This window comes from Ambystoma mexicanum, chromosome 7q, assembly GCF_040938575.1.
Source record: "Ambystoma mexicanum isolate Mex_15411 chromosome 7q, UKY_AmexF1_1, whole genome shotgun sequence".
In the NCBI taxonomy this organism is placed as follows: domain Eukaryota; kingdom Metazoa; phylum Chordata; class Amphibia; order Caudata; family Ambystomatidae; genus Ambystoma; species Ambystoma mexicanum.
Genome location: NC_090941.1, coordinates 470415164 through 470442141, shown reverse-complemented (window position 1 = coordinate 470442141; position 26978 = coordinate 470415164). Strand labels below are relative to the sequence as shown.

Sequence of the window (26978 nt, the reverse complement as noted above, 5' to 3'; positions counted from 1 at the left end):
TCGGGATACTGCAGCAGATCAGGAGGGAACGTACGGCTAGTGAAGCATATATTCAGGATTTACAGGCCATTGCATACGGTATTTCATACCCTAATGAACAGAAAGAGATTAGAGAGGACTTGGATACATTCAGAGCTGGGGCCCAAAGGGAAGTGAAGTTTCTAAGAGGAAAGGCTGCCCTTAGGCAATATAAGGAAGGTCAATGCCCAGGGGAATTGAAATTTGCGGGTGGGGATATCCTTCATGAATTTTGCTCGTTCTATAAGCACCTTTTCTCCGCACAAGCTCAGGTTTCACAATCCGAGATGGGCGGTTTCCTTGATCAGGTGGCGTTGTAGTGGTGTTGTGGCGGGGAGAGGGAATGGCTATGCCAACCGATCACTGAGCAAGAGATTCTTCTGGCAATGAAATTACTGTCATCTGGGAAAGCCCCCGGACCAGGTGGACTGATAACTGAAAGTGCTTTGCGGGGAAACTGCACTGCATCTCCTGGAGATGTATCAACAGGCTTTACAGGATGGGCAATTTCCAAACTCTGAGGGAGACGGTGGTCACTGTACTGTTTTTTAAAATGCGCAAAGGGGCTGAAGAATGCTCTTCGTACCGACCCATCCCGCTCATTAATTTGAATAACACAATCCTGGCTAAATTATTAGCGATGCAACTGGCTCCCCTGATGCAAACACATGTGAAGTCCAACCAGTCCGGATTCATCCCTGGGCGGTCCACTTCATATGGCTTGCGGCACTTATTTGGTTTAATGACGGCCATTTGACTGGAAGATTCTATAGTGGCAGCGTTGTTAGATGCTGAAAAAGCGTTTGGTTTAGTAGAATGGCCCTATTCATTCCAAGTGCTACGATGAATGTGGGTAGGAGAGGAATTTTTATCTTTGATCTCCTTGCTGTATACTGTGCCTAATGAGTGAATATGTTAAATGGCCAGCTTACGCTGGTTGTAGAGAGGCACAAGGCAGGGGTGCCCGTTGTCGCCTGTGCTGTTTGCCTTGGCAATAGAAAGGAGAAAACAGTACCTCAAGGAATCTCGAGATACAAACAGGGGCTCAGCCTTTAACAACCTAACGAGTTCTAACAGATTTTCATTTATTCATTATTATTTCCATCTAAGTTCAAAGAAATTACACAAAATAGATTCAAAAATTATTATTTGTAAATAAATTTGAATCTTGTAACAATACAAGATAATTAGTTCAAGTGGTAGTACACAACAATGTGAATCAAATTACATTCAATTGTGTCAAAAAACATAATTAAATAAAGTCACCATCGGCATAATTCTTCTAAAACAAATCATTAATGATGCTTAATTAGATAGTTAAATCTACTTATAATTTGACAGATTGTATCCTCATATCTATAGAGGGGATTGCTAGCTGAACGTGTTCAGTGTTCCTTCGAATATCTCATACTACGCGTTTCGGGCGTGGTGTGCCGTTCTTCAGGTATTGATATCTTGGATTTTCTTTCTGGAAAGTTAACATAATGGGGGTATTAATTCTTGCTTATTAGAAATAATAGTGCATTCAAGTCATAGTTCGTTTGTGCCCCACTCTAAGGTCACGAGCCAAGGATACCAAATTTTGACTCATATATTCATTTGTAAATTATATCTGACTTTAACTCACTCCTCAGAATGGGGAATGACCGGTTCTTCTGGGAGAATGGGTTGGGGTTTCAGTGGTATATGAGCCATGCTAGATATCTGGGGATAGTGCACGTTCTCTAAAGATTTTTTTCCACCGAAATTATGAAAAGGTATTAGAACGTGCCCAAGTAGATGGATGAGCCTCCCACTTAGTCTGTGCGGAAGAATTTTGTTGGTAAAAATGGTTCTGCTCCCTCATTTTCAATGTGTTTTTTAAACGTATCAATAGCCGTACCAAAGTCATATTTTCACAAGCGCGTACATCTTGGAAGAAATTAGATGCGCCGTTAAATAAGGGGAGAGGTGAGGTTGTCCTTCACGGGGCCTCCATTATAAAGCCGCTCAGGGCACTTTGTTTTTAACTACTGCCTATTTTATTGCGTTTATAAATTACCTAATTGTAACTGTGTTCTATTGCACGGACCGAGGAGTTCTTTTTCTACTACGTTGCGTGACAGTCTGATTGCTCTGTGCTGCCTCCCACTATGAGGGATGTCAGAGGCTAGGCCTCCTTCTTGCTAGAGTGTCGGAGGCTGGCTCAGCCTCTCTTTCATCCCGATCGTGGCACTTATGTGCCAGATCGATCACAGCACTTATGTGCCAGATTGATCGCCCACGCAGCTGACGAGCGCATCGGGCGTGCCGTCTATACGCCTAAGTAGCGCTTAAGGCGAGCCCGTCTGTGCCCGTCCGTGCACGGAATGTGCAGAGTGCTCTGCCTGCCTCGAAGGACCTCTCGCTATATGGCTGGGAGAAACGCACAGAATTTCTATCTTTTGCCCCTAGTACGACTTAATGGCCAGTTTGCTTTAGAACAGCTTCTCCTCTGCAGGAACGTAAGTCCTTGGATACCCTTTTATGTGCTCTATTGAATACTTGCTCCCTTGTGGCACACGCAATTGTAACGCTCACCTGATTCCCACAGAGGCGCTGATCCCGGCTGGGCTGCTATCGTTTCTTCAATTGAGAAGCGTAGAGCTCGGACGACTCTCAGGACTGGGCTTCCTCTTATCGAATGTCTGACTTGCAGGGTAAGTTTTCTGCAGGTGGAAGAAAAAGTGTTAATCACCGTTTGATTGGCCTTCTCCCACCAATCGCCAGTTTCTCCCACAGCCTAGCTTTCTACTTGTCTCGGCGAGCTCTCACCTTAGGCGTATAAATGCTGAGCTCTCCATCCTGCGTCTGGTGCAGGGGTGCGTGGATTCCAGTTACGTCACTGGATGAGTTCAGTGTTGAGGCTCAAGTCTTTTGCGGCCTTAGTTGTGGCACTGGTGCTGGGATGCCGAAGAGCGATGCCGCCGTTACTGCACTAGCGGATGCCTGTAAGTATACTGTAGTCTTTAGGCTTTAAAAGATGGGCACCTCAATAATGTCCCTTTTCCTTTGTTTCAGGCCTCGGGATGCTGTGGGCGTAGTTTTCCGTTGCCGCTGCACGTGCCGATGCACGTAAGTATAATGTTCGTTGGCCGCTTTTAATGGCACCTCTAATAATGTCCTTTTTCTAGTTTTCAGGTGCCGGGATGCTGCAGGCTTTATATCCGTTGCCACTGCACGTGCCGATGCACGTAAGTATAATGATCGGTGGCTGCTTTTAATGGCACCTCAAATAATGTCTTTTTCCTGTTTTTCAGGTGCCGGGATGCTGAGGTTGATGCGGCCGCTACTGCGCGTGCAAAAACTGGTAAGTTAAGATGAATGCGACTGCCTTCACCCGAACCCCTTTTTAATTATGTCCTTTGCCTTTCAGGTGCAGAGAAGCTGCCGAAGAGAAGGCCGCGGTTAGCTCCATTGCAATCACGGATGGATCAGGTAAGCGGGCGCGGCTGCGAGCGAGTTGCACTTTTCTAACCTTATGTTTATTCTTTGCAGGTTTTGCCGGTGACTGGATTCCGGGATCTGGTAAGTATTGTTCTGTGTCTTTCTTCATACACAGGTTGCTGCGCGGAAGCTGAAGATGACTCTGTACCTGGAATGCAGGAGCCGACTCGGTGAGCGTCCTGCTGCTGCTGCAGAATAACGCGAAGCACGTGTTTTCCATCGGGCGTGGTTTAAATAGCAGAGAATTGCTTCCAGTGTGTGTTCTTCCACCGGTTCCACCCAGGTAAGAAAAGAGTTCCTGAATGGAGGGAATAGTTCCTCCCAGCCCTGATGGCTGGGGACTTCAACCAGACTGGTTTGTTCTGGGTAAATATGCAGCATGGTCTGCCTCAGGTAAGTCCACCCAAGCATTATTACACTGTTTATCAATATGAGCCCGGCGCCGACTGAAACCCTTCATGAGCCTGGCGCCAAAGGCGCCAGGACACGGTCCAAAGGGCCCCTGTATGGGTCTGCTGGGTCCGGAGTAGTGGAAGACGGGTCTGCTTCCGAGGGCGCTGGGCCAGTCCTAGCCCCTCGGGAGTAGCGCCCATGACAGCGATGGACTGCTATGACCTTCTTATTCAGGAGGGGCTATATCTTTTCTTTATCACTGAAACATGGCTCAGAGACATCTGGCCCAGCCATTGTTCAAGCCCTCCTCAAAAAGTATGCCATAATGCATGTGCACCGTGTAGCCCCCTACCCTGGGGTGGGGGTAGCTCTTATCTACAAAACTAATTATAAAATCTCTAGCTCAGTCCCTGTTAGGGAGAATTCTCATATGGCTAATTTGCCTTACCTATAGAGTCCCCCAGCAACTTTGCTGGATTTTAATGGTTTGTTTCTTTTCTCCTGCTAAGAGTGAGACTCTTTTTCCACTCTTAGGCATTTTTGCTCTGTGTGTTCTAGGCTATTTTTGTGTTTAATGTCTATGGGGGGATTTTCTCAACCCCATAGGAACCATCTTTATTTACATGTGTTACACAGCACCCTCCGTGCAGTGACACAGGGGTGTTGTAGCGACCCCCAAACAATGACTCCATACCCTGGGACTGACTACTGTCTGCCAGGGCATGTAAAGTCCCCATTGACTTTACTAGTCAATTTTTGTGAACTAAACCAGTACAACCAATCTTACTATGGAGATACTGGGAAGGGTTAATTGTTTTTCCCTTATGTTCATTTTCGAGAGGGTACCGTACAGTCCCTCTCTCAAAAGTTTCTGCCTGGTGGCAGTGGTTACTACCGTAAATATTTGACCGCGAATATTTCCCTATGGGATTTTCCCATTGTTCGAGGCTACCACTTTTTCTGACAGCCTCTAACATACCGCCGGTTTATTTTTATATTAACTTTACCCCGCTAGGTTTTATTTGCCAGAACTTTAATGTACATTCTTTCTCGTGTGTTTCTCCAAACTCCTCACTGAGGTCGGGGATTCTTTGTTCGTACTTTTGGCGGGCTTCTGCCAAGAAGCCCTCCTTTCAGCGCCACCGAGTCTGGGGTGGGTCCGTTGTGTGGGAGGTGGAGTAGGACCCCTGGACAGGGTTGACTCCGCAACCCATGTCGCACTCTATCCTGATAGGCTGGAGGGTCTCCCGCCAAGATGACCACTCCACTGTGTGAGTGACAGCTAGGCTGTATGAATGGGGCACCTTTTGCATAAAATCGGGGTCCTGAGGACCGGAAGAGCAAGACGTTGCCACCGGAACAAAGAAGCCGAAGAGGAGAGAAGCCAAAGACATCTGCAACGACTGAACCACCGGTGAAGCCCTGCTGCAGCGCCTCACCACTTTTCTCCACACGACGAGAGAAGATCTTTACCTGCAAGAGCCTTCTTCCCTCGAGCTGGTGGGGGCCAACCAGTTTGCCAATCGCCTTCCTGGACCTGCCTTGGTCGAATCGCCAGTACCCTGTACTCGGAGGCCAGATAGCCAGGCACTAGTCCACCCGGACCGCAGTTTAAAGAAGCGTACCTTTTATTCGTTGGGCAGCACCGTGGCTGGTTTCATCCCTGAGTAGTGCAGTAACTCGAACCTTCCTCCACGACGAGAGCCTCTCTTCCTCTGCTGGATCCCCCGAACTGCAGGAAATACCAGGGACAACCGCCACCGCAGGAGCCACTTCTTCATTTTAAAAGGGTCATTGTTCCGCCAGGCCGCCCTTTCTTCGCGGTAGAGCTAAAGGTGTTTTAAATCCTTTACCTACCTGTTCGGTTGGCCGCCCCTCTCTGTTAACATTGCCTTTCATCTTCTGCATCCACCTTTTCAAAATCGTTAACCAAAGACTTGACTGCAGCTACAAGAACATTTTGCTCCTGGGCACTTGCCCTGTACCGCTGACTCTGGCACAGGCCTTTTTGACTCTGGCTACCTTTTAGAACTGCCTTCTTTAGATTGCTTCTCAACTAGAACTGTGTTGATGCACCTACTTCTTATAACCCCCTTTTCCTTCCCTTTTCTAAACCTTGTGAAATGCCATTTTGCTCAGTTTTCATTTAAGTACATTCTATACTGATGCATTGCCTTGCTTAAACTGGTTCACATACTTATGGGAAGTGTTGCTAGGGTGTGTAAGAAACTATTTCTGTATAACTTGTGCTTTCCCTCCCTTGTAAGAAATTGCTAGAGTATCCCTTGTGTGTGGTTTTTACTGTGCCGTTTTGCTCAGTTTTCACTCTGGTTCACTTGGTCTACAATTAGGGAGTGTGTATATTTTCCGTTGATTTATTTTAACTTGCTTGATAACTGTGATAAATGTGTTTTACTAGAAGTGTATAGAATAAATATATATCTACTTTTATGGTCAGTGTTTCCTTGTACCATAGGTACTATAGACCTATTGTGTAAACCCTGAATACTGCTCATCTCCTTTTTGGGATAAGTCTGACTGCTCACAGCTACCAACTAATTCTTTGTGGTACAGACTGATACCAAAGGGGATTTATTGCTCTCACCTGTAGTTCTAATCTTCTGTAGTGCTCCCTAAGGGAACTGCACATGATACTGCCCAACAGTCCCTAAGCACTCATTAAAAATGAATGCATCTTTATTCGTATCTGCATTACCTCAACCTACACACTCAGTCTTACTGGTATACCGTCCTCCTGGGATAGATAACATGTTATATACTGAATTCCCTGCATCTGTGCTGGAATTGCTATTGCAGTACCCTGACCTAATCACTATGGGGGACTTTAATCTACCCATGAATCAGGTATCGGCTAAACCCATCACCAAGTTCCTAGCACTTATGGCCGACCTAGGTCTCTCTCAAGGTGTTATGACCTCTACTCACAATGGCGTAAATATATTAGATCTTATTTTCTCCCCTGCTCTACCTACTAATATAGCCACTCCCGTTCCTGTAATATGGACAGACCGCTTAATGGTCCCTTTTTCCATTTCTCCAAAAAGCTCTCCCACTGTGTCTAAGAAAACTGCTATTTCCATACGCAGCTGGAATGTGGTCGTCAAACCTTAGTTAATTAGCTCACTACAAACTCAGTGCAGCAGCGTGGGAACGTGCACCCTGTCCACACTGGAAGCAGCTTTTTTAACCACTGCCAATACTCTGACTCCGGTTAAACTAGGTAAACAGTGGAACCGTCCACCTGAACCCTGGTTCTCCCAGGGCCTAAGAGAAAGCAAACTTCGCTGTTGGCAAGCCGAAAGGAAATGGCGCCAAAGTTACTCTCCTGAATTCAAGCTGCTCTATCGGAATATGCGTGTCGTAAATTCAAAACGAGGCTACTTTGGTCAGTCGATAGAGAAGGCTATCATCAAGCCCTATTCGACCTTGTCCAATCCCTGTCCACCCCTAAGGCTGGACAGAATGCAGTCCCCCCTTCTCAGGAGCTATGTGACTATATTTCTACTTTCTTCGTGGAAAGTATTGCAATTATCTGTGACAACATAAAAAAAACGGATTCCCAGTCGATCACGAAGGTTCAAGCCCCTGTCATACCTCCTCCTACGACAGGGTCCTGGTCCACTTTTCCCCATTTCTCTAATTCTGATGTTCTTTCTGCTATTGTAAAACTAAAGTCTGCTTCCCCTGATGATGCCATACCCCTGGCTCTTCTGCAGGGATCGTTGGCAGATATAATTAACTTCATCACGTCTGCTGTTAATATATCTTTCACTACAGGATTTATACCAGGCCCCCTCAAGCATGCTTTAGTTATCCCTTTGTTGAAAAAGCCCTCACTCGATCCTGAGGTATTGGCCAACTACCGCCCGATTTCCCTTCTTCCATTCTTAATGAAGGTTTTAGAGGCGCTAGTGTCTCCTTCTTTCGGCATTTCTGGAATCCTTGCATTTTCTTGATCATTTTCAATTGGGTTTTCGGCCTGGCAGAGGCACTGAGTTGGTCCTGAACTCTGTTATGGACGACCTGATGTGTATGGTTGATCAGGGCTGTGTCGGGGCAGTCCTGTTATTAGATTTCTTGGCTGCCTTCGACACCGTCAATCATGCTCTTCTTATCTTCCGGCTCTGTGAAGCTGGGATTGCTGGCCAAGTGCTGAAATGGTTTATTGCGTTCCTTGCGGATCGCTCGCAATCAGTATCTCTTCCTCCTTTTCGTTCTGTCCCGGTTCACCTATCCTGTGGCGTTCCTCAGGGATCAGCATTATCCCCTATTCTATTTAATATCTATATAAGATATCTTCTGCTCCTCATTGCTGCACATGGGTTCCGCTTCTACTCTTATGCGGACGATACCCAGATTCTGGTCCATCGTGGCCTAACTAAAGCTGAAACTGCATCTCGCCTCAGACACTGCATTGAGGAACTAGGTATATGGATGTCACAGAATTGGCTGAAACTTAACGGAAGCAAAACTGAGGTTCTTGTTGTGGGCACTTACAGCCCACAATCCTTCTGGACTGCAGAGTTTTGGCCTCCATCCCTCGGTCCTCTTCCTTTACCGGTATCCTCCGTACGTAATCTTGGTGTGCAGATCTCGGCCACACTGACCATGGATGAACAAGTCAGTGCGTTATGCAAATCCGGTCATTTTAAATTTGTGATCCTCTGAAAGGTTCTTCCTTTCATCCCGGCTGTAAACCAGACACCTGTGGTTGTGGCCTTGGTGTTGAGTGTGCTGGATTATTGCAACTCGCTCTACCTTGCGCAACACGCCCATCTGACAGGACGCCTACAGCTCCTGCAGAATGCTGCGGCCAGATCCATTCTCCACTCTCCATTTGGTGCCCACATGACTCCATTGCTGCGTCAGCTGCATTGGCTTCCTGTTGCCCAGCAAATTATGTTTAAATCGATTGCTCTTTAAATAGTGTCCTGTTTCTTTTCTGCTTTCCACCTCCACTCCCTTTCTTTAGCGTCATGATACCCTTGGGTGTACGTGCACTTGACAAATATCAATAACATACCATGACATAACAAGGGGGGCTTGGCGCTTGCGGATTTTGAGGTGTATTACGAGGCGGCTCAGGCAGGATTCCTAGTGTACTGGCTTGGGAGAGGGACAGAAAGACGTGGAAATGGCAAGGGCGCTTGAAGCACCAGCTTTGTTAAGGGCAATAATATTAATGGCCCCTGGAAGGTCATCCAGGGTGATGAATATGGTGGAGCTACCTTGTAGATCGTGGGCTTGCATTGATAAAGAAGGGCAAGACGAGGTTTTGTACTCTCATAAATTGCCGGTCGCTCATATACCCGGAGTACCACTGACAAGTGAGCTTGGATATGTAACCTACATGGCACGGCTGGGTATTGTATGCTTTTTCGACCTTTTTCCAGATGGGCATTTCCTAACAGTGGAAAGGCTGCAGAGTAGAGGGGTCATTACAACTTTAGATTTATTCCTATACTTTCGACTCAGGGACTCCCTGAAGAATATATTTTCTACTTTTCTCAGGGAACCAGAAATAGCTGTTACATTACATGAAGTGATAGAGAGGGTGGATACCAGTAAAATTGTGTCCCATCTCTATAGTAAATCGCAGGACATTAACACATTAACATAGGTTGGACAGAATCACCTTGACAGATTTGGGAGGTCTCTCTGAGTGGTGTGGTATCTGAAGATGTGCGGAAATATTGTGCACAAACTAAGAAAATTGCCCTTCATAGTAAATTTAAGCTGATTCACTTTAAATGTCTTCATCAATTCTATTATACCCTTGCAAAACTACATAAATTGTTTCCTGACACTCCAGATGAGTGCGCTCGTTGCGCCATAACACCGGCAGATTTTTTGCATGTAGCTGCCCCTCAATATTTCAGTTTTGGGATGAGGTCTTTGTAACAGTGAGAACTATTACAGGAGAAGCGGTAGAGCTTGACCCGAGAGTGGCGCTACTGGGATACACTAAGCAGATTGCTGGGCGGGTACGGAAGCTTGTTGGGTTATTGCTGCTTTTGGCTAAACGTAGGGTGACAATGCTGTGGGGTCAAGCAGGAAGACCCAAACTGATGCAATGGAAAGAGGATATCCTTTATTGTACCGAACTGGAAATGGAGTATGGAAGATTAGTTCACCCCTGTGCAAGGCAGAAAGACATCTGGGGCCCTTAAAAGCAATATCTCATTTTGCAGGCCCGAGAGAGTGAGCTTTATCTGAGGAAGAGCTACCTTGAATGTATACAATCATTGGTTGAGGAGGGGTTTGATATACACTGAATGTATAACAGAGGGTGTGTGTCCACTGGGGGAAGTGGTATGATTGTTAATACTGAAATATTGGGATGCAAAACCACGATAAGCACGGTCAGTGTATGTTGACAACTGGGAACAAATTATGTTCAACTATGAGAATAAGGGAGGGGTCGCTGATTCGCTGGACCACTGTCAGTGTTTGTTGTTAATTGATGAAAACAATAAAAGGTTTATAAAAAATAAAATGTATTCACACCTTTCATATATGCATGATTCCCCCAGATTGAGATAAAGATGAAGAAGACTGAAGCGATAAGATGGGAGAAACTGGAGGGGCATGGAGAGACTACTTTGAAGCATTTTACTCCAGGTATGTTAAATTAATCCTTTCTATTTGTTTTTATGAAGCCCTTATCCCATACAGACATACTGTTGTTTAGCTCCTTACTCCGTTCTTTCCAAGATGTTAAATACATCAAAAGTTGTATTGGCTTTGTTTAACGTTGAATATTTTGTTGGCTGAGCACGGCAAGTGTTCCCAGCTCCTGCTGACAAGGGACACATCAAGCCATGTAGCACAGCGGAGAGGGATCCATTGCAAGAATATTTACAATCATACATCCCCCTTTTCACCCAGAAGAGCTTTTTAATGTGAGAACCATCCTTACAGTAAAAAAAAACAGTGAAGGTACACTTACACTGAACTATGTTTTAAACCCAAAACTAATACCTACCACTGATTTGTATCTTCCTCGATCGGACACACTCCTTATCTGTCAGCAAGCAAGCAAAAGTATTTTCAACATGGCTTTGACGATTTTCTACCCTTAATTTGTTTAAGTAGCACTTAATGTGTGCCTTAATTATTATAAGTTAGTTGATATTAGAGTGTGGTATTTTTTGTGAAGCCATCTCTGTGATGTGGTGTAAGAGTTACACAAGGCTGAAATATTCTCAGGTTTTGTGTTGCACTATTAAACAAATTAGGTTGAGCGAACTGAACATGGTCAATCCAGGGTATGCCTGCAAATGGTTTTGTGACCGCTATGGTGTTGGGAATTGCGAAAATTGCCAAATATGAGAGGTTTTTGTGATCTTTTTGTTTTTGTAAAGGTTTCAAATTGAACAGAAAACAAATTAAAAAAATAATACATATATAAGCTGCAAAATGTGTTTACCTTTTTCATACTTGAAATGGTGCCAATACTAATGTTTGTTTTACATGGCAATAGGAAGGTGAAGTGAAGACAGCCCAGATTACTGGTAATCTTCATTACATCAAGTCCTACTCCTCCTTTAGATCCTCTGTAAAGTTCTTACTATATGCAGTAGGCCCATATTCATGAAACACTAATGTAGTAGTCTAATAGAAATTAATTTCAACTAGTGTGGCTGATGGACATTACATCGTTATTATGAGATGTAGGTACATTTAATTTTATTGATTCATTGTAACGCTCACCTGGTATCCACGGGGACGTCACTCAGCCTGTTCTGACCTCTTACGACCTCGAACCCTTCCCTGGAGGCTATTCGACTGGAGACTGGGCCTGAAACACAGGATTGGTAGTTTAACTCACTATTGTCTCTGTGTGCTTGAACCCCGTCTTCCCCTTTGAGCCACAGCTTACCTTGTTTTCTTGGATAGTGTGCTCTCGGTCCTGATTTCAGCGCGGGGGCGCGTTGATTGATGCAGGCTCGTTCCTGCCTAGTTACTTCACTGGCAAGAGTCCGACAGGTAAGTATAATGAGTCTTTTGAACAGTTCTCGAACTGCGCTCCTTTCCTTCTCCAGCATTGTATTTTTCATGGATTCACATGCTTAGAATATTCCCTGTCGACAGACTGGGAACCCTCCAGTCTGTCGACGGGGAATGTTCTAAGCATGTGAATCCATGAAAGATACCAATGCTGGAGAAATGGAGTTACAGGTAAGAAACTATTCCCTTCCTTAGATGATGGCCGGCGTCCGGGGATGGCAGCATGCTGCTGAGATGAGTAGCGCTGAAGGTGAGTGAGAGCGTAATGCACCCCTTTCGTATTTGCATTGGACTGAGTTCTTTTTCTGTATCTTTTAGGTGCCGCAACGTTTTCAGCGTGGATGCCGGTTATGAAGAACAAATGCGGTGGGTAAGCGCGGTATGCGGCGCCTCTAGATGTTTCCACGCTAACCTGGAGTGTCTTTTCCCTCTTGCAGATGGATGAGAAGTTACGGAGACAGAGTTCCCCCAGACCGGCTGGGATCCAGGTAAGCGTTTGAAGCTCGTACAGTATTTAAAAATAAGAGAAGATTTGCAGAATGCTTACTAATGCCTTTTTTCTGTTCTTTTCCCTTTTCCTTAGGTGCCGGGATGGGAATGACACAGCCGAAGAGGCCCGCAGAATAGAAGGAGCGATGAATGATAGGCAGAAGCGCCGCAAGGTAAGGCTGTTCCTAACAGTGTTCTTGTTCTTGCAGGAGCTGAGCGCAGAAGAAAGATGCAGGCCTACTGGAGACCGATCCGAACCCGGTGAGTGTCACGCTGCAGGTGCAGAAAATGCAAAGCATGTTTCTCAGCCTGGGTGTGGCTTAAATAGTCTCTGGATATCCCAGGTGTCTCTGGGCTGAACCACACCCAAAAGACTATACCGCACATGCAGTTCTGGGAACCGAAATATGTGGGGGCATCCATCTTGTCCCCATCAATGCACTACAAGTCTAATCCCCAATGTTATCCTATGGGAGTGAGTGAGTCTGGTGCCACAAGCGCCAAGTCTGACTCCAAGTGGGTCTTTGGAGGGATGGAGAGGCCCTTGAGGGCCATGTAGGTGATCAATGCCTGGCTCCAGCCTGACATCTTGGAGGGCTGGGGACATGAGGGGCAGGAATCATGACATTCATACAATCAAACTAAAAGTGCCCTTACTGATTTTTCTCTAAATTGTGCCAGGGTTGGATAAGCAATACAATAATTCTGGCTCACCTATGGTGGTATATCTATCCCAGCTGCTTCTTTGTTTAGAGTTTCTGGGATTTAGCACCCAGCCATGACTTTGAATTTCTCAGTCGCAGGGATATAGTGCCCAGTCGCTTCTTTGCCACAAGTTCTTTTTACCGGAATGTAGCCTTACTCCGCTATTTGCAATCCAAGCCAGAAGGATAGTGTTTGACGCACTGCTTCTTAATACAGGGTTCTAGTGCCCAGTTCGGTTAAATGAACAAATCGATTATTTCAAATTGATTTCAGAAATGACCGATTTAGAAAGACAGCTCTGAGCGATCGTTCGATTTAGAAAGGTCAGCCCCTGAGATGCACACGAGTGCACGCAGGGTCTGATGGGAATGACTGAGCCGGAAGAGTGAAGTCGCTGGTGCTCAGGTAAGTGTCTGTGGGTTCATTTTTGTGCGTCTGTCTGCATATTTATGTGCCTGTGTGGTTGTGCGTGTGAAACAATTTTTAGGGTGGGGAACAGTGCAGATGGGGAGTTTGTAAATGGGAGTGTTTCTGTTGCTGTGTTAATTTGCCTTTGTTAGTTTGTCAGTGGTGATTATGGGTAGAGGAAGGGAGGCTTTGTCTGGGATTTGGAGATGGTGGTGGAGGAAAGGGGGGTTCTGGTGGTTAAACCTCCCGATTTTCAGGAAAACCTCCAGCAAGGGAGGAGGTGGGGGCAGGTTGGGGGATCGGTTTGTCGGGGGGGTTGGGGGCTCTGGGGTCATTGAAGTGTCATATTTCTGCATATTGAAGGCAGCAGAAAATCAACAAAACAAATACAGTATTTTTGTATTCGCCCTTTAATATGTAGAAATATCACATAGTTTACTTTGAAAGTCTGTTCACTTTGAAAGTCAGGAAGCGGTTTGCTATCACACTGCCTTTGCTTCTTACCCGTGCCCTCGCCCTCTTTCTCTTCATAAGGGTTTGTTTCTATCACTCCTTTTTCTAAAGGTTGTAGTAGTATACGGGTAACACCAAAATCAAATATGAAAAAAACGCTCCAAAGGAGTTTTTTTAGAAAAGCGAGTTTAATTGCATGCAAGACGGACAGAAAGGTCCACTCAGCTCCGTGAAGCTGAAAATGAATTGATCTTCACCGGGCTTAAAGCACTTGCAGCTTTTATACACAGAATTACATTATTTACATAATTGCACATTGTAGTTATGTCATCCCACGATTCCCATTGGCTGACCCTATACATCAAAGCTAATTATCCATTGCATTCTCTAATCCCATTGGATACATGTTACGAAGCACCATTCCCATGCCACGGGATCTGTCATCCTGAGATATAATCAGTTTATTAACTGAGAACAGTTAACTTGTCCCATTTATCAGGGAAACTTTAACCCTGCACGTGATGTGCAAGGCTTTTGTCAGAATGCTTCAAAACAAGAGGGGGGAAGCGATCATTCCTATGATCAAGTAATAAACATTGTATCGTCCCAGATGCCCTGCCGCCTCATATTTATTCCTTTTACATTCCTTCACGTCACCTTATTTTCAACTACCATCTCAGATCATACAGCCTTGAGCACACATTCTACTCATCTTCCTGAGAGCCCAAACGAAACCCATGAAACACCGGAAAACTCTGCCTTTCAGCACCCCGTTGGTGGGTTTTATTAACTATCCCAAATTCGACCCACCATTTGGCCAGACTTAACAACAAGACTGCGTGCTCACAGGAAGATTATTGCCTGTATCCACAAACCAATCTATTCGTAAACCCACAACCTAATGTCACTTCATTTCGTCCTCATTTCAAGTGATCATTTGATGTTATTTATCAACATATGCCCAAATGCAGCCCACTTCATTCACCTGATCTTGACCCGGTCACGCAGCTCTACAGCCCAAGCAAAGTTCATTACCATAAACCAAAGAGACTGAGAACTACACAAACTGCAGCTACGAGACATCTGCAATATTTCCATATTACTTGCAACAAACCCCTTCTTTTATCATATCCCAAAACCTGTCTTCAATCGAGGCTTCCCACCTCTCGGCACTACACGTTGTACATTGCACAATAACATTGTCCCCACATGACTTGTTACTGCATGATGCAAATCTAAATTCTATCTAGAACTAAACACAAAGTAACACTTATCCCACCCAATTCCTCCAACTACACCAAACTCATACTAAATTGCAAAATCGCATCTAACCCAGCCACGCCATTGATATAATACAACGTGCACAACGTAAACCTCTTTCCCACGTTGGGACATTGAACGTGTATCCCAACACTACCCTCTTTAGTTAATTCATTAGATAATAAATTAGCTTCTTGCTCCCTAATAAAATCCTGTCTGGGCACCCAAACCCTACAGACATCATGCATGCTCTTTCCACTCCAGGCATATTTCACTGGCGTGCAAGGCAAAAAAAAAAACACCCACCATTTCTTCCACTATTTACCAACACTCTACATAGTTATCATGATCTTGTGCAGGACACAAAACAGTACCTGAGGCGCTCCATTAACCCTAGATTCATCCCGGACTCAGTCTATGTGCCCATATGATTTAAAATGGAAGTGGCCCTACCCGCAGACAGAATAACTGGCATCATGACAGCTGTTCTAGGTATCCTAGCAAAATAGCATCTTTGAAGCACCTGACGGGAACAAAAAATAATAAACAGAACAAAAAAGGGACATCCACGTCTTCAGTTACTCATCCAGGAGGGAACCCAAGAAAACACTGATCCTATCCATGTTTCATCTTGAATCCCAGCCTTCTCTTCCATAGCCACTCGAAGATTGTGTAAAGCGCCAATTGCTTGAGACAAGGTGCCATTGTCCAAATCTTTGGGAGGCACGTATGTACAACACATGCTCCCTATCTTTTGGCACACCCGACCTTCCATGGCTGTCAGAAGGTCCAGGGTGTACCTATTTTGCAATGTCATGAGGCGCAGGGCCCTCACTTTTTCTTTAATTGAATTAAAGGCAAATTCAGAGTGATTCATAAAATGGAGGATCTCGTACCTGCAACCATTTAGCATTTGCGATGGCTGGAACACCATGAATCAGGAGGGAGGCACAGAACATGTCGGCCCAATTAAAGAGCCAAAACTGAGCTGGATTGTTCCCCAAAGTCTCAGAAGTTGACAAGATGTAGTTGCTACGGGTATGTCATTTCTAAAGTTCAAGCATCTGTCCTTTCAAAGTTCATAGTCCGTTTGTATTCAATAAAGAAAAGTACACAAGGGAAATACCAGAAATTCTTGTCCATTTGGTCCCCCTTCCCATTTCTATAAACCACAAAACCTTAAGAACATTCATGTCCGTTGACAGCCAGGAACACAAAGGAAGCAAGACTCCCATATGGGGAAGGATTAGAGGAAGGGATAAGACTCTGGGGCTTAAGGGAAATGGGTTGGGGTGGGGCTAAAAGACCTAGAATAAAAGGGTAAAAACTCTGGGGTTTCAGTTGAACAGCTGTAGACAACAAAGTTATAATGTGAGTTCATATTGCTATAAGTTATACTATGACGTAATTGTTGAATGTAAAATGTCTTTACCTCTGAATGAAAATAAGTGTTTAAAAAAATAAGAAAAGTACACAAGGGACACCCAAGGTACAGAGGTGGCTTGAAGTGATATACTTGACACCATCATTTGGGCTACAGGCACAATTATGACCAGGGAGTATAGTGTTGTGATGCTGCACACTCTCCGCCAATCTTGTGGATCAGAAGGTATGCAAGTCCCACAAGTCCAGTAGGAATCAAGTATGGCAGACATTCCTCCAGCAAGATAAGCAATCTGTATGATTCTGCTACAGTTCATATTAGTGCCGACAGGTACAGTGCCATCGCCCTTGAAACACAACGAAAAGCGTGTCAGTAACTGGATCTTAACAGATTTGCCTGTCTCTTTCAGCCATGTTAGACATTTTACATATAGGTTCCATGGTTCAGTACATCCATCATTAATCTGCACCACTGCTTCTCCCACTCCACAGCTCATCACCCCCTGCTCCCATTGATTATGCAAAAAACAGATCCTTCTAATTTCAATTGTGCTCATAAATGGCATCGTCCATTTTTTTGTGCTGCTGCTTATTTTTCGCGCACTTGTTTCCATCAATGGATATAACTGATGCCTGGACTGACTATCCTTGAAATTGACCACGCAATCTGCTGGGTGCACTAAACAATGCTATATGCTGTGACGTTTTGCTCGAGATAAACATTCTGGGAACGCCAGAAGCTTGGGGAATTAGCAGAATTGGCTGATCTTTCTGGCTCCACCCTTCTCATATGGGTGTACCCTATATTATCTTGGGCAAAGCCCCATGCACACCCATGGTACTATCCAAACCCACCCCTTCATTATCACAATAATGCTCCGTTCGAGATCTGTATGTTCGGGGCATTGCCGTTTCATAAAACCGTATATCACTAGAAAAACACTTTATCAATATTTACATTTATATCCATCCTTGCACATAAATGGGAAAAAAAGAAAAGGAAGACAAACAGCCAAGTATACATCCTATAACTCATACTTTTGAAGTTTCTTCTTCAATATTTACAAAAAGAACCACTCTCATTCGCACAAATGCCCTAGTTGGAGCGAGCTATAGCTTCTAGGGGAATGCATAACTCGTATTTTCTGGCTGCTCTTCCCCCAGTGCTTTGCTCTAGTGCAGGTGGAGGAGTGCTGGTGGCTGTTTGAACGTTAGACAGGTGGATCCTGCACTTGTGGCCCGCCACCTTTACCGCACTCTGAGTAGAATCCATCACTGTGTAGGGGCCATGGAAGCGTCAGTCGCTACAACATCGGACAAATGTCCGGATGAACACTGAGTCCCCCGGGGAAGAGTTGCAGCCGTTGTAGAACTTCAGACTCTGGATTGACACCCTCTGCTGTAGCCGGATGTTGATGACAAGAAAGAACATGTGAAAGATATAAGTCTGACAGCTCGGATTAAGTCCCTAGGGTAGGCCTAAACTCCTCTCCTTGAATTTCCGATGTCTTTTGAGCATCTGATGCTGTGCGTACAGGTGAGAGTGGTGTATGTATTCTCCTCCCTGTAACTATCTCGTGGGGAGAGAAGTGGTGGTCTTTGCCTGTCTGGTTTCAAAGATAAAACAAATCCAGGGGAAGGCAATACAACCAGCTCTTTCTCAAAGTAAGACCGAGTTGGTTAAAACAAGTTTTCAATAATCCATTCATATGTTCCATTGGCCTGTGGGCGATAGGCTGAACATAACCTGTGCTTTATGACCAATAAAGAAGTGATTTACGCGAAGAGTTCATTAATGAAGTGTGTTCCAGGACCTCACATATTCCCCACCATGAAAATACCTCTGCAACAAAAGCTTTGCTTCTGATTTTGCGTTAGGTTGAACACAGGGTCCAGCCTCAAGCCATCAGAAAAATTGACAAACTACAACAGTAAGGTAGCGGAAATCACTTCACCTGTTTATCATATCCACATAATTAATATGGAGTTCTCTGAAGGTGAAGGACCCCCAAGGCCGGGGCAATGTCCCCTTCAATGTTCTAAACGAACGCCCAGTATTAAACTGATAGCATGTTATGCAGTTAGCTACAAACTTACTTGGGGTGAGTGTTGATTTAGATTTTTCTAAAATCGCAAAAACTGCTTGTTCAACTGTAAGGGTGAAGAAGTAAAAGTCTGACACAATGGTGGTTGGCAAATACTTTCATTAGATACTAGAGTTGTTTCCCTGCCTCAACAAAAAATACTATTGAATCTGTCAGGATATCCAAAGTGAACAATCCACAGTCCTGTGTCAAAATCTTATTTCCTTATCTCTCGCTTAAAACTAAACTAAATAACTGAGGGCTTTTCAGCGGCTCCATGTTGCGACTGTGGCCTGAGAACATGTGTCTCTTACTCAGGTTATGGTGCTGTTTGTAAACCACATAAAGTTCCAGGTTCATCACGTTTCTTCAAAATAAAGTTCACAAGAAATGTTCCTACTCTTACGTCCCATCCCTTTCCCTCCATACTGCATGGGCGTCCCTTCCAAGGGATGGGAGACAGAACCTTTTTCACCAGAAAAAAAACCTTCTTCTCCATTAAATTTAGAGGCGCGCGGTCCAGGGAGAATGCGCTGCCCTGACTCAGCCCTCTGGCACCACACCTCGGTCCCCTTTTCCGCATCAACGAGACTGGGCCGAATTCACCAGTGCTCCTGGGTTTGGCTTCAGCCATGTAATTCCATGCGCAGATACTACTTCTTTGTCTTTTTTTTGTCTTCTATCCTTCAGGTACTCTGTCCTCGGGCGTCCCGCTCCTCCCCGGCGCATGTTGACTTCCACAGGGTTCAGCAGGTGATCATCCTCCAGCGGGCTCTTCCCAACTTCAGATGCCCACTCCCTCTGCCTACGTTGCCTTGGCCCAGACCATGGTTGGCAAGCTTGTACAGCGTGTGGCTTGCTGTCATCAAAATCGCTGAAGAAGAGACTAGCCAGGTGGAGGGAGCTCTTCCAGAAGTCGCCTCCAGAGGACCTCAAGAACTTTGTGAAACCCCGAGCCAGGCCCAAGGTAGGGCTGCTATTTTCTATCGCACCCCGCAAAGGAGACTCCTTCCCAAGGACTGTCCCGCGTGGGAGGGACCGTTCAGGTCCTTGTACCAGCACGTGCACCGAGGCTGCTGCAGCTACCGGCCGAGGGATCCTCCCAGTGGCAGTGTTGAGGGACCAGAAGGTTCTTGTAGCGAATTATCATACGAGGGGTTCCGCCCTTGTACCGGCAATATGGCTGAGGGGCTACGTCCGAGGGGGTGCCTAAATGCAGCTCTACCTACCCACGGGTCGAGGGTGTCACACCTACCAGGCCTAAGCCCAAGGAGCAGGGTAGGCCTTGTGATCCACAAGCAAGAGTCTTGGAGGAGGCTGGGCCCAGCGGGCCGAGCATCACCTGTGGCAGGCACGTGGCAGGAATCTCGACAAGATGGCCGCCACACCAGGCGGAGGCACCCGTCCAACACCATCACAGGAGTTTGGCGAAGAACGAGTTTCAAAGTGGGACTGGCCTCAACCAGGTACGTGGCCTACAGCCTATCCTTCTTATGCGCAGGGCAGCTTCCCACTGCGTCCATACCGGCAGCGAATGCAGCAGCTCCAGCAGCTCCTGGCTACCCAGTGAGTGCCCCATACCACCTGTCTGGCCAGTGAAGAAGGGTTCTTTGAGTGGTTCCTCGGGCTCATGAACTCGCCTCGGATGGGGGTTATCCTCAAGGACGCCATTAGGGAAGTCCTCCCTACGATGCTAGCGGCACCACAAGCGCCTCTGCCCCCGGCGCTGGCGCCCCAGCCGATTCCTCAGGCGGTTCCGTAAGAGCCTCCTCCTCGGCCTCCGGCCGCAGTCACTGTACCCCAGCCTCCGGCTCCGGCTACTCCTCCACCTCCGTAGGATCCTCCTGATCCACAGGATACTGATGAGGAGGTGGATCTGGACACGCCATCCTCAGCCAGGGCCTTCCACAAACATCTTGCAGGGTCTGCAGAATACCTGGGCCTACCCCATCCCAAAGTTGAACAGCAGGCAGAGGGGGTTCTGGCTGAGGTCCCCACGCGACGCCCCTCTGCCAAAACAGGGATTCCACTGCAAACCGATGTAGTCTCCCTGGCCAAGAAGGGTTGGCTCAAACCCCACTCTGTCCAGCCAGTCAATCGACGCCTCGACGCCAAGTACAGGCAGATGGAGGGGGATACACTCTTGCTCTCGGCCCATCCTCAGCCACACTCCTCTGTGATAGCTGCGGCATCACTATACTCCAAGCCTCAGTCATCCTCAGCCTCCTCCTCTGCGGAACTGCTATGCGAGGAGGGGAAAATCTTGGAGGTGTACGGGAAAAAACTCTATTCCAACATGTCATTGCATCTGAATCAGGCCAACTCTGATGCCATGCTGGTGGCTGCTAACCAAAGGTTATGGTGGGAAATTGCAGACTTCTTCCCGTATCTCCCTACGCAGAGCCAATCACGTATAAGGCGGGGCTGGCTGAGGCTAAGCTGGTGGCACAGGACCTCACGGAATCCACCGTGGCCCATATTGACACCTCTGGCTGTGCCATCTGTATCGCCACGGACATGAGAAGGACAGCCTGGCTCCGGGCGACGAAATTGAACCCAGACGTCCAGGAATGCATGTTAGATCTACCATTTGGGGGGTGGGGGTTCGGAGGACCTCTTCCACTCCACCACGGATGTGGAGCTGGACAAAAAGAAAAACAGCTCACAAACGGCCAAGTCTTTGTCCATCTCGACAAAGACCACGCCCAAGTCGTACACCCAGTCACAGCAGTGCTCCGACAGGTGGCGTACGTATGGAGGGTTCTGCGGCTTCCAGGAACGGAGATCCAGGCAGCCGGACCACTCGCTGTCTCAGAACCGGCGCAAGCAACAAAAAGGCGGGTGGGGGGGCGTATGGGATTTTTCCAGTCCCCCTCTTCTACAACAGCCACCGAGAGAAAGAAGGCATGACAAACCCCTCCGGTTCTACGTGTCTCCAGTGGGGGGGGGGCAGGCTTGCTTTCCATGCACATTTCTGGCATTAGAATTTCAGGGACCCCTGGTTCCACTCCGTAGTATCCACGGGGTACTGCTTACCCATTGTAGCCTCTCCTGCCTCCTCCCCTCCACTCCATCAGGTTGGGACAGCAACTCTTGTGGCGGAGATCCGGTCGCTCGTAGAGAGCCAGGCAGTGGAGGAAGTCCCAGCCTCCCAGCAAGGCTTGGGCTTTTACTCCAGGATTTTTGCCATTCAGAAGAACAACACGGCAGGCCTGAGAGTTGTGCTGGACCTTTCCACCCTCAACCTCTCCTTACCCCTACAAAAATTCAAGATGGTTAAGCCAAGTTTTATAGCGGAGACATGGTGCAAGGGCGACTGGATGTGCTCCCTCGATCTGAAGGACGCGTACATACACATCCCGATTTGGCAGCCCCATCATTCTTTCCTACGGTTCAGGATCATGGGCTACCATTTTCAATACAAGGTCCTCCTTTCTGGCCTCAACTCGGCCCCCAGGGTATTTACCAGGCTAATTAATACGGTGGCTGCCCTTCTCAGAGCGCTGGGCTTCCACATCTCCCCATACCTCGTCGACTGGCTCGTCAGGGCCACATCCCTGGAAGCGGATCACCACTCCTCTCATGCCCTTATGAACACACTGCACGATCTGGGCTTCTTGCTCAATCTCAAGAAGTCGCAGCTGCACCCCACGCAGACTGACATTCTTGGGCCTCATCTGGGACACGTGCTCCAAGAAGGTATTTCCTTCGGAGGACAAAATCTCAGCCATCAAGAGGGCCTCCTCCCACTTCCTCAGCAGAGAGGTGACCTCGGCTTGGTGGTACCAGCATCTCATGGGTCTCTTGGCGGCAGTCCTATTAGCCATTCCGCACACAAGATTGAGGATGAGGAGGATTCAGCTGCACTTCGCGGCATCATTGAACCAGGAGTGGGGCTCCCAATCCGAGATGATCAACGTTCCTCCATCTCTGCACCCGGACATAACATGGTGGTCCAGGGACTGCAACCTGCGGACGGGCAAGCCCTTTCAGCCGCCACTCTCCCCACAGGCCACCATCACCACAGACTCCTCGCGAGAGCTGGAGAGCCACCCTGGACGATCTCTCCGTCCACGGCACCTGGACTCGACAGGAGCAGGAATACTGCATCAATTGATTAGAGCTGAACGCCATCTGGCTAGCGCTCGGAGCATTCCTACCACCTCAGGGGCAAGGTTATCCTCATCCAGAAAGACCACTCGACCAGCATGTACTACGTCAACAAGCGGGGAGGCACCAGATCCCCTCCTCTGTGCAGACTGGCAGTCAGCATGTGGGAGTGGGCCCTGGAAAACGACATCTACCTCACAGCAGTCCACCTCCCGGGGGAAGCCAACCTGGAGGCAGACAGGCTCAGCAGGTTGGGAGCGGATGATTGAGTGTCAGCTAAACAACCTGGTCATTCAGGAGATGTTCAACAGGTGGGGTCATCCCCAGGTGTATGTTTGCCACCTGGCAGAACAAGAAGTGCCCTCAGTTCACCATCTCGCAGGCACAGGGCCCCGGACCCCTGGGTGACGCATTTCGGCTTCATTGGAACAGCATGAAGGCATACGCCTTCCCACCCACTCCGCTGATTCACAGATTGATTTGCAAGATCAAGGAATCTCGCCAAATCAACATCATTCTAATAGCTGCATGGTGACCAGCCAGGCCATGGTTTTCGAATCTGCTCAGTCTCTCCGAGATGTCTCCAATTCACCTTCCGACAGGCCCAGCAAATCTTCTGGCAAAACAGGGGGGATGGAGGGGCAGGGTCATACACCCCACCCTACAGAAACTAGCCCTCACAGCGTGGTACCTGAGCAGGTAACGCTGCAGCACCTCAGCCTCTCACAGGCTAATCTGGAAATCATACAGGGCGCAAGGAGCAAGGCTACCAGGGCCCAGTATAAGAGTAAATGGACTAGATTCTGTCACTGGGCAGACTCCAAGGAAACCAAACCCCTGGCATGTTCTTTGGTCGACGTGCTCTCCTTCTTGCGCACCTTGCCCATTCTGGTGTGCAGGTGGACACGTGTCATACATTCCTCGCAGCCATCAGGGCTTACAGGAACTCTGAGGAGGGGGATCTTCTCCTCCTCAAACCCTACAGTCTAGAAACACCTGACAGGGCTTGCAAGGCTCTACCCGCCTGTCAAGAGGCAGCACCCTGTGTGGGTCCTCAACATAGTTTTGGGCGCTCTGGCGCACAAACCGTTTTAGCCAGTGGCGTCTGCGGACATCAGGCTGGTCACCATCAAGACGGCCTTGCTAGTCTGCCTCACTTTGGCTCGTAGGGTCAGCGAAATAGTCACTGGTCGCCTCTGAAACATATATCACATTTCACATGGACAAAGTAGTCCTGCGGACACACCCGGCATTTCTGCCGAAGGTGCCGTCTGCTTTCCACTTGAACGAAGAAATAGTCCTTCCTGCGTTCTTTCCCGATCACAAGGATGAAGCACAGAGGGTCCTGCACTGCCTGGATGTCAGACGGGCCCTGAAATTTTGCCTGGACAGGACCAAGGGCTTCTGCAAATCGGACGCCCTGTTTGTCACGTTCGGAGGCTCAAGACCAGGCTATAAGGCCTCCACATCCCGCTGGATGGTTCCAGCCATCAAAGAAGCGTACAAGGGCCCGCACAACCCACTCCCGGCCAACATGCATGCCCACGCAGTCGGGGCCAAGGCAACAGCCATCGCATTCCAGCGCCATGTCTCTTGGCAAGTCATAAGCAGAGCGGCCACTTGGGCTACTCCCTCGTCTTTCTGCAAGCATTACTGTTTGGATGCCGGCTCTAGATCTGATGCGGCCTTCGGACAGGCGGTTCTCAGGAACCCGTTTGTTTAAGGAGGGTCTCCTCTCCACCCTGGGGCTACATTCAGTTGTAATCGCCCATGCAATATGGAGGAAAGGGGACGGGACGCAAGAGTAATTATAAGTTACTCTCCGTAGTGACTAACATACTCTTAGTCCCCTTTCCTCCATACGTCTCACCAACCTCCCTCCTAATAATACTGGTGTCATTAGGCAATGTTAAATCTTTTGTCGACGCATCAATGGGGACTGAAGTGTGGCACCGGAGGGCAGAGTCAGGGTAGCGCATGTTCCCTGGGCCGCACCTAGCATGCTTCTAAATTTAAAGGGGAAGAACTTTTTTTCTGGTGAAAGGGGACTAAGGACTAGTCACTACGGTGAGTAACTTATAATTTATTTATTATAGTTGTCTTCACTGGCATATAAGCTTCTTCAGCTTTATATCCAGAGGGATGACTCGCCCGCTCTCCTTGTCATGATCTCTGCTTCCAAAAGGTCAGGGTTTTCCCAACTCCCTTGGAAGCAGATCATATAACCCAGGTTCCGAGTGCCAACCAGTCCCAATTGGGACCTTTTGGACCCAGTCCTGGCGCCAGTGGCACCAGGCTCATAAATATGCCCAGTCCCAGCGCTGGAAGCGCCGGGCTCATAATGCTTGGGTGGACTTACCTGCAGCAGACCATGCTGCTTACTTGCCTGCCAGTTGAGCCTCTGATCCTCTTCTGTTTGGAACTACTTTTCCTGTTGGGTGGGGCAGGAGCCACTCCCTAGATTCAGAACACTGGAACTCTTCTGGAAAGCAGGAACTCTTTTCTTACCTAGGCGTGGCTGTGGAAGGAGACATCTAAGCACTACAGGAGGCTATTTAAACCACACCCGATGGATGAATCTTGCTTTGCGTTATTCTGCATCCTCTGCAGCAGAACGCTCATCGTGTCTTCTGCATCTGATCCTGGGCCTAAGGAAAAAGGCTTACCATCCTGAATCCAGTCTTCAGCAACACCTATAAAGACAAGAAAGAACAGGTTAGCATTACGGTCTTCAGTGACAGCTCTTCACTTACCTGGTCCATCGGCTGTCACCAACGCCTCGCGCTGCATTCCGGCATCTGAAAGACAAAGGCTTACCTACTCTTCGTGCGCTCTGGAGGCCTTCGGCGCTGCATCCCGCATCTGAAAGACAAAACAAGGTGCGTTTAAAGACATTGGGGAACTTTAATACTCACGTGCCATTACTCCTTTCCACATCTAACCCAGTGGGTATTCTGGCACCCTGCAGCCGCTCCGAACTTGTACCTGCAAAATAAAAAGACAGTTAGAGCGCATCGTGAAGCAGGCAACAAGCGCTTACTTACGTGCTTCCAGGCGCTTCTATTCATCGCACGGGCTCCATCTTCAACTCACTTCAGCCCGTCATCCGCCATCCCCGGAACCCTGCAAAACAAGAGACATCATTACTAAAGACTTTAAAGACATTAGAATTACTCGAAACTTACCGTTCGTGCAGTAAACGACGGACAGCAGTCCTCTGAAGTCAAGAGGCCTGCTCCCCTTATCCAGTGAAGAAACTGGTTACAGCACCCTGCCCCGAGGCAGATGGAGAGCACAGCGTTCACTTACCTAAGGTGAGAGCGTTAACCTTTGGGGTTCTACAGGAGAAGAGAAAGGGAAGAAGAGAGAGACATTCAATAACCCAGTTCCTTAATCCCATATTTTCTATCTGCAGACATCTTACCCTTCGAGTCAGACATACAGCGCACAGAGGTCCAGCCCAAAGAGCCAGCCGTGTGTTACACATCACCTTTGAAGATACGGTATACGCCCAGTCAAGACCGGCGCCTCTACGGGAATCAGGTGAGTGTTACACTCCTCTGGTCCCAGTTCATAGTGTTAGGGGGATGACTCCCTCCCCTTAACCGTTCTCAGGTTTTTGGGTGCTCCAGTCACTGTAGGGGTAATGTCCACCTTCCGTTTTATTTTCTTCTGGCTTTTCAAATTGCACAATGGCTTGATGGGGGAATGTCTCCCTTCCTCTAATCTAGCCTTTCTCAGGCTTTTTGGCAGTTTGTGTTGTCAGGAGGAATGCCTTCATCCCCTGGTTTCCTTTATCTTTCTTTATGTACAGACCCCCTGGCTTATCACTCTGCCAGGTACTGTGACTATGAAGAGGTACCGAGGGACTTTCTTTTTATCGTTGCAGGTCCCAGACTTGCTTCTTTTGTGTGGCCCTGCTTCTGGATAGACTTGGTTCATTGTCCCAAAGAACAGCAGGACCACCTGCTGATCACTGAGACAGTTTCGTTCCTAGGTACAACACCTGTTGGTTGCCAAAAACCATTCCTACACTTTGCCAGTTTCAGAAAATTCATTTTTATATAGTGTTCAATATGGAGTTTTGAATTTAAACTTCATCCAATACCAATATTCTTTTTTCTTCAGCATGGGGTCTGGCATGGATTCACAAGCTCATGAATATTCCCCGTCGTCATG

At 47.4% G+C, this 26978-nt stretch overlaps 1 protein-coding gene across 1 annotated transcript in view; it reads left to right on the top strand.

Moving 5' to 3' along the window:
- SUGT1 (SGT1 homolog, MIS12 kinetochore complex assembly cochaperone) overlaps nt 1–26978 on the top strand; it is a 672275-nt gene that overhangs the window by 616744 nt on the left and 28553 nt on the right. Inside the window, exon 6 of the mRNA XM_069639709.1 lies at nt 10431–10518. Coding sequence (XP_069495810.1) covers nt 10431–10518 — 88 coding nt within the window. The remainder of the gene's footprint in view (nt 1–10430; nt 10519–26978) is intronic.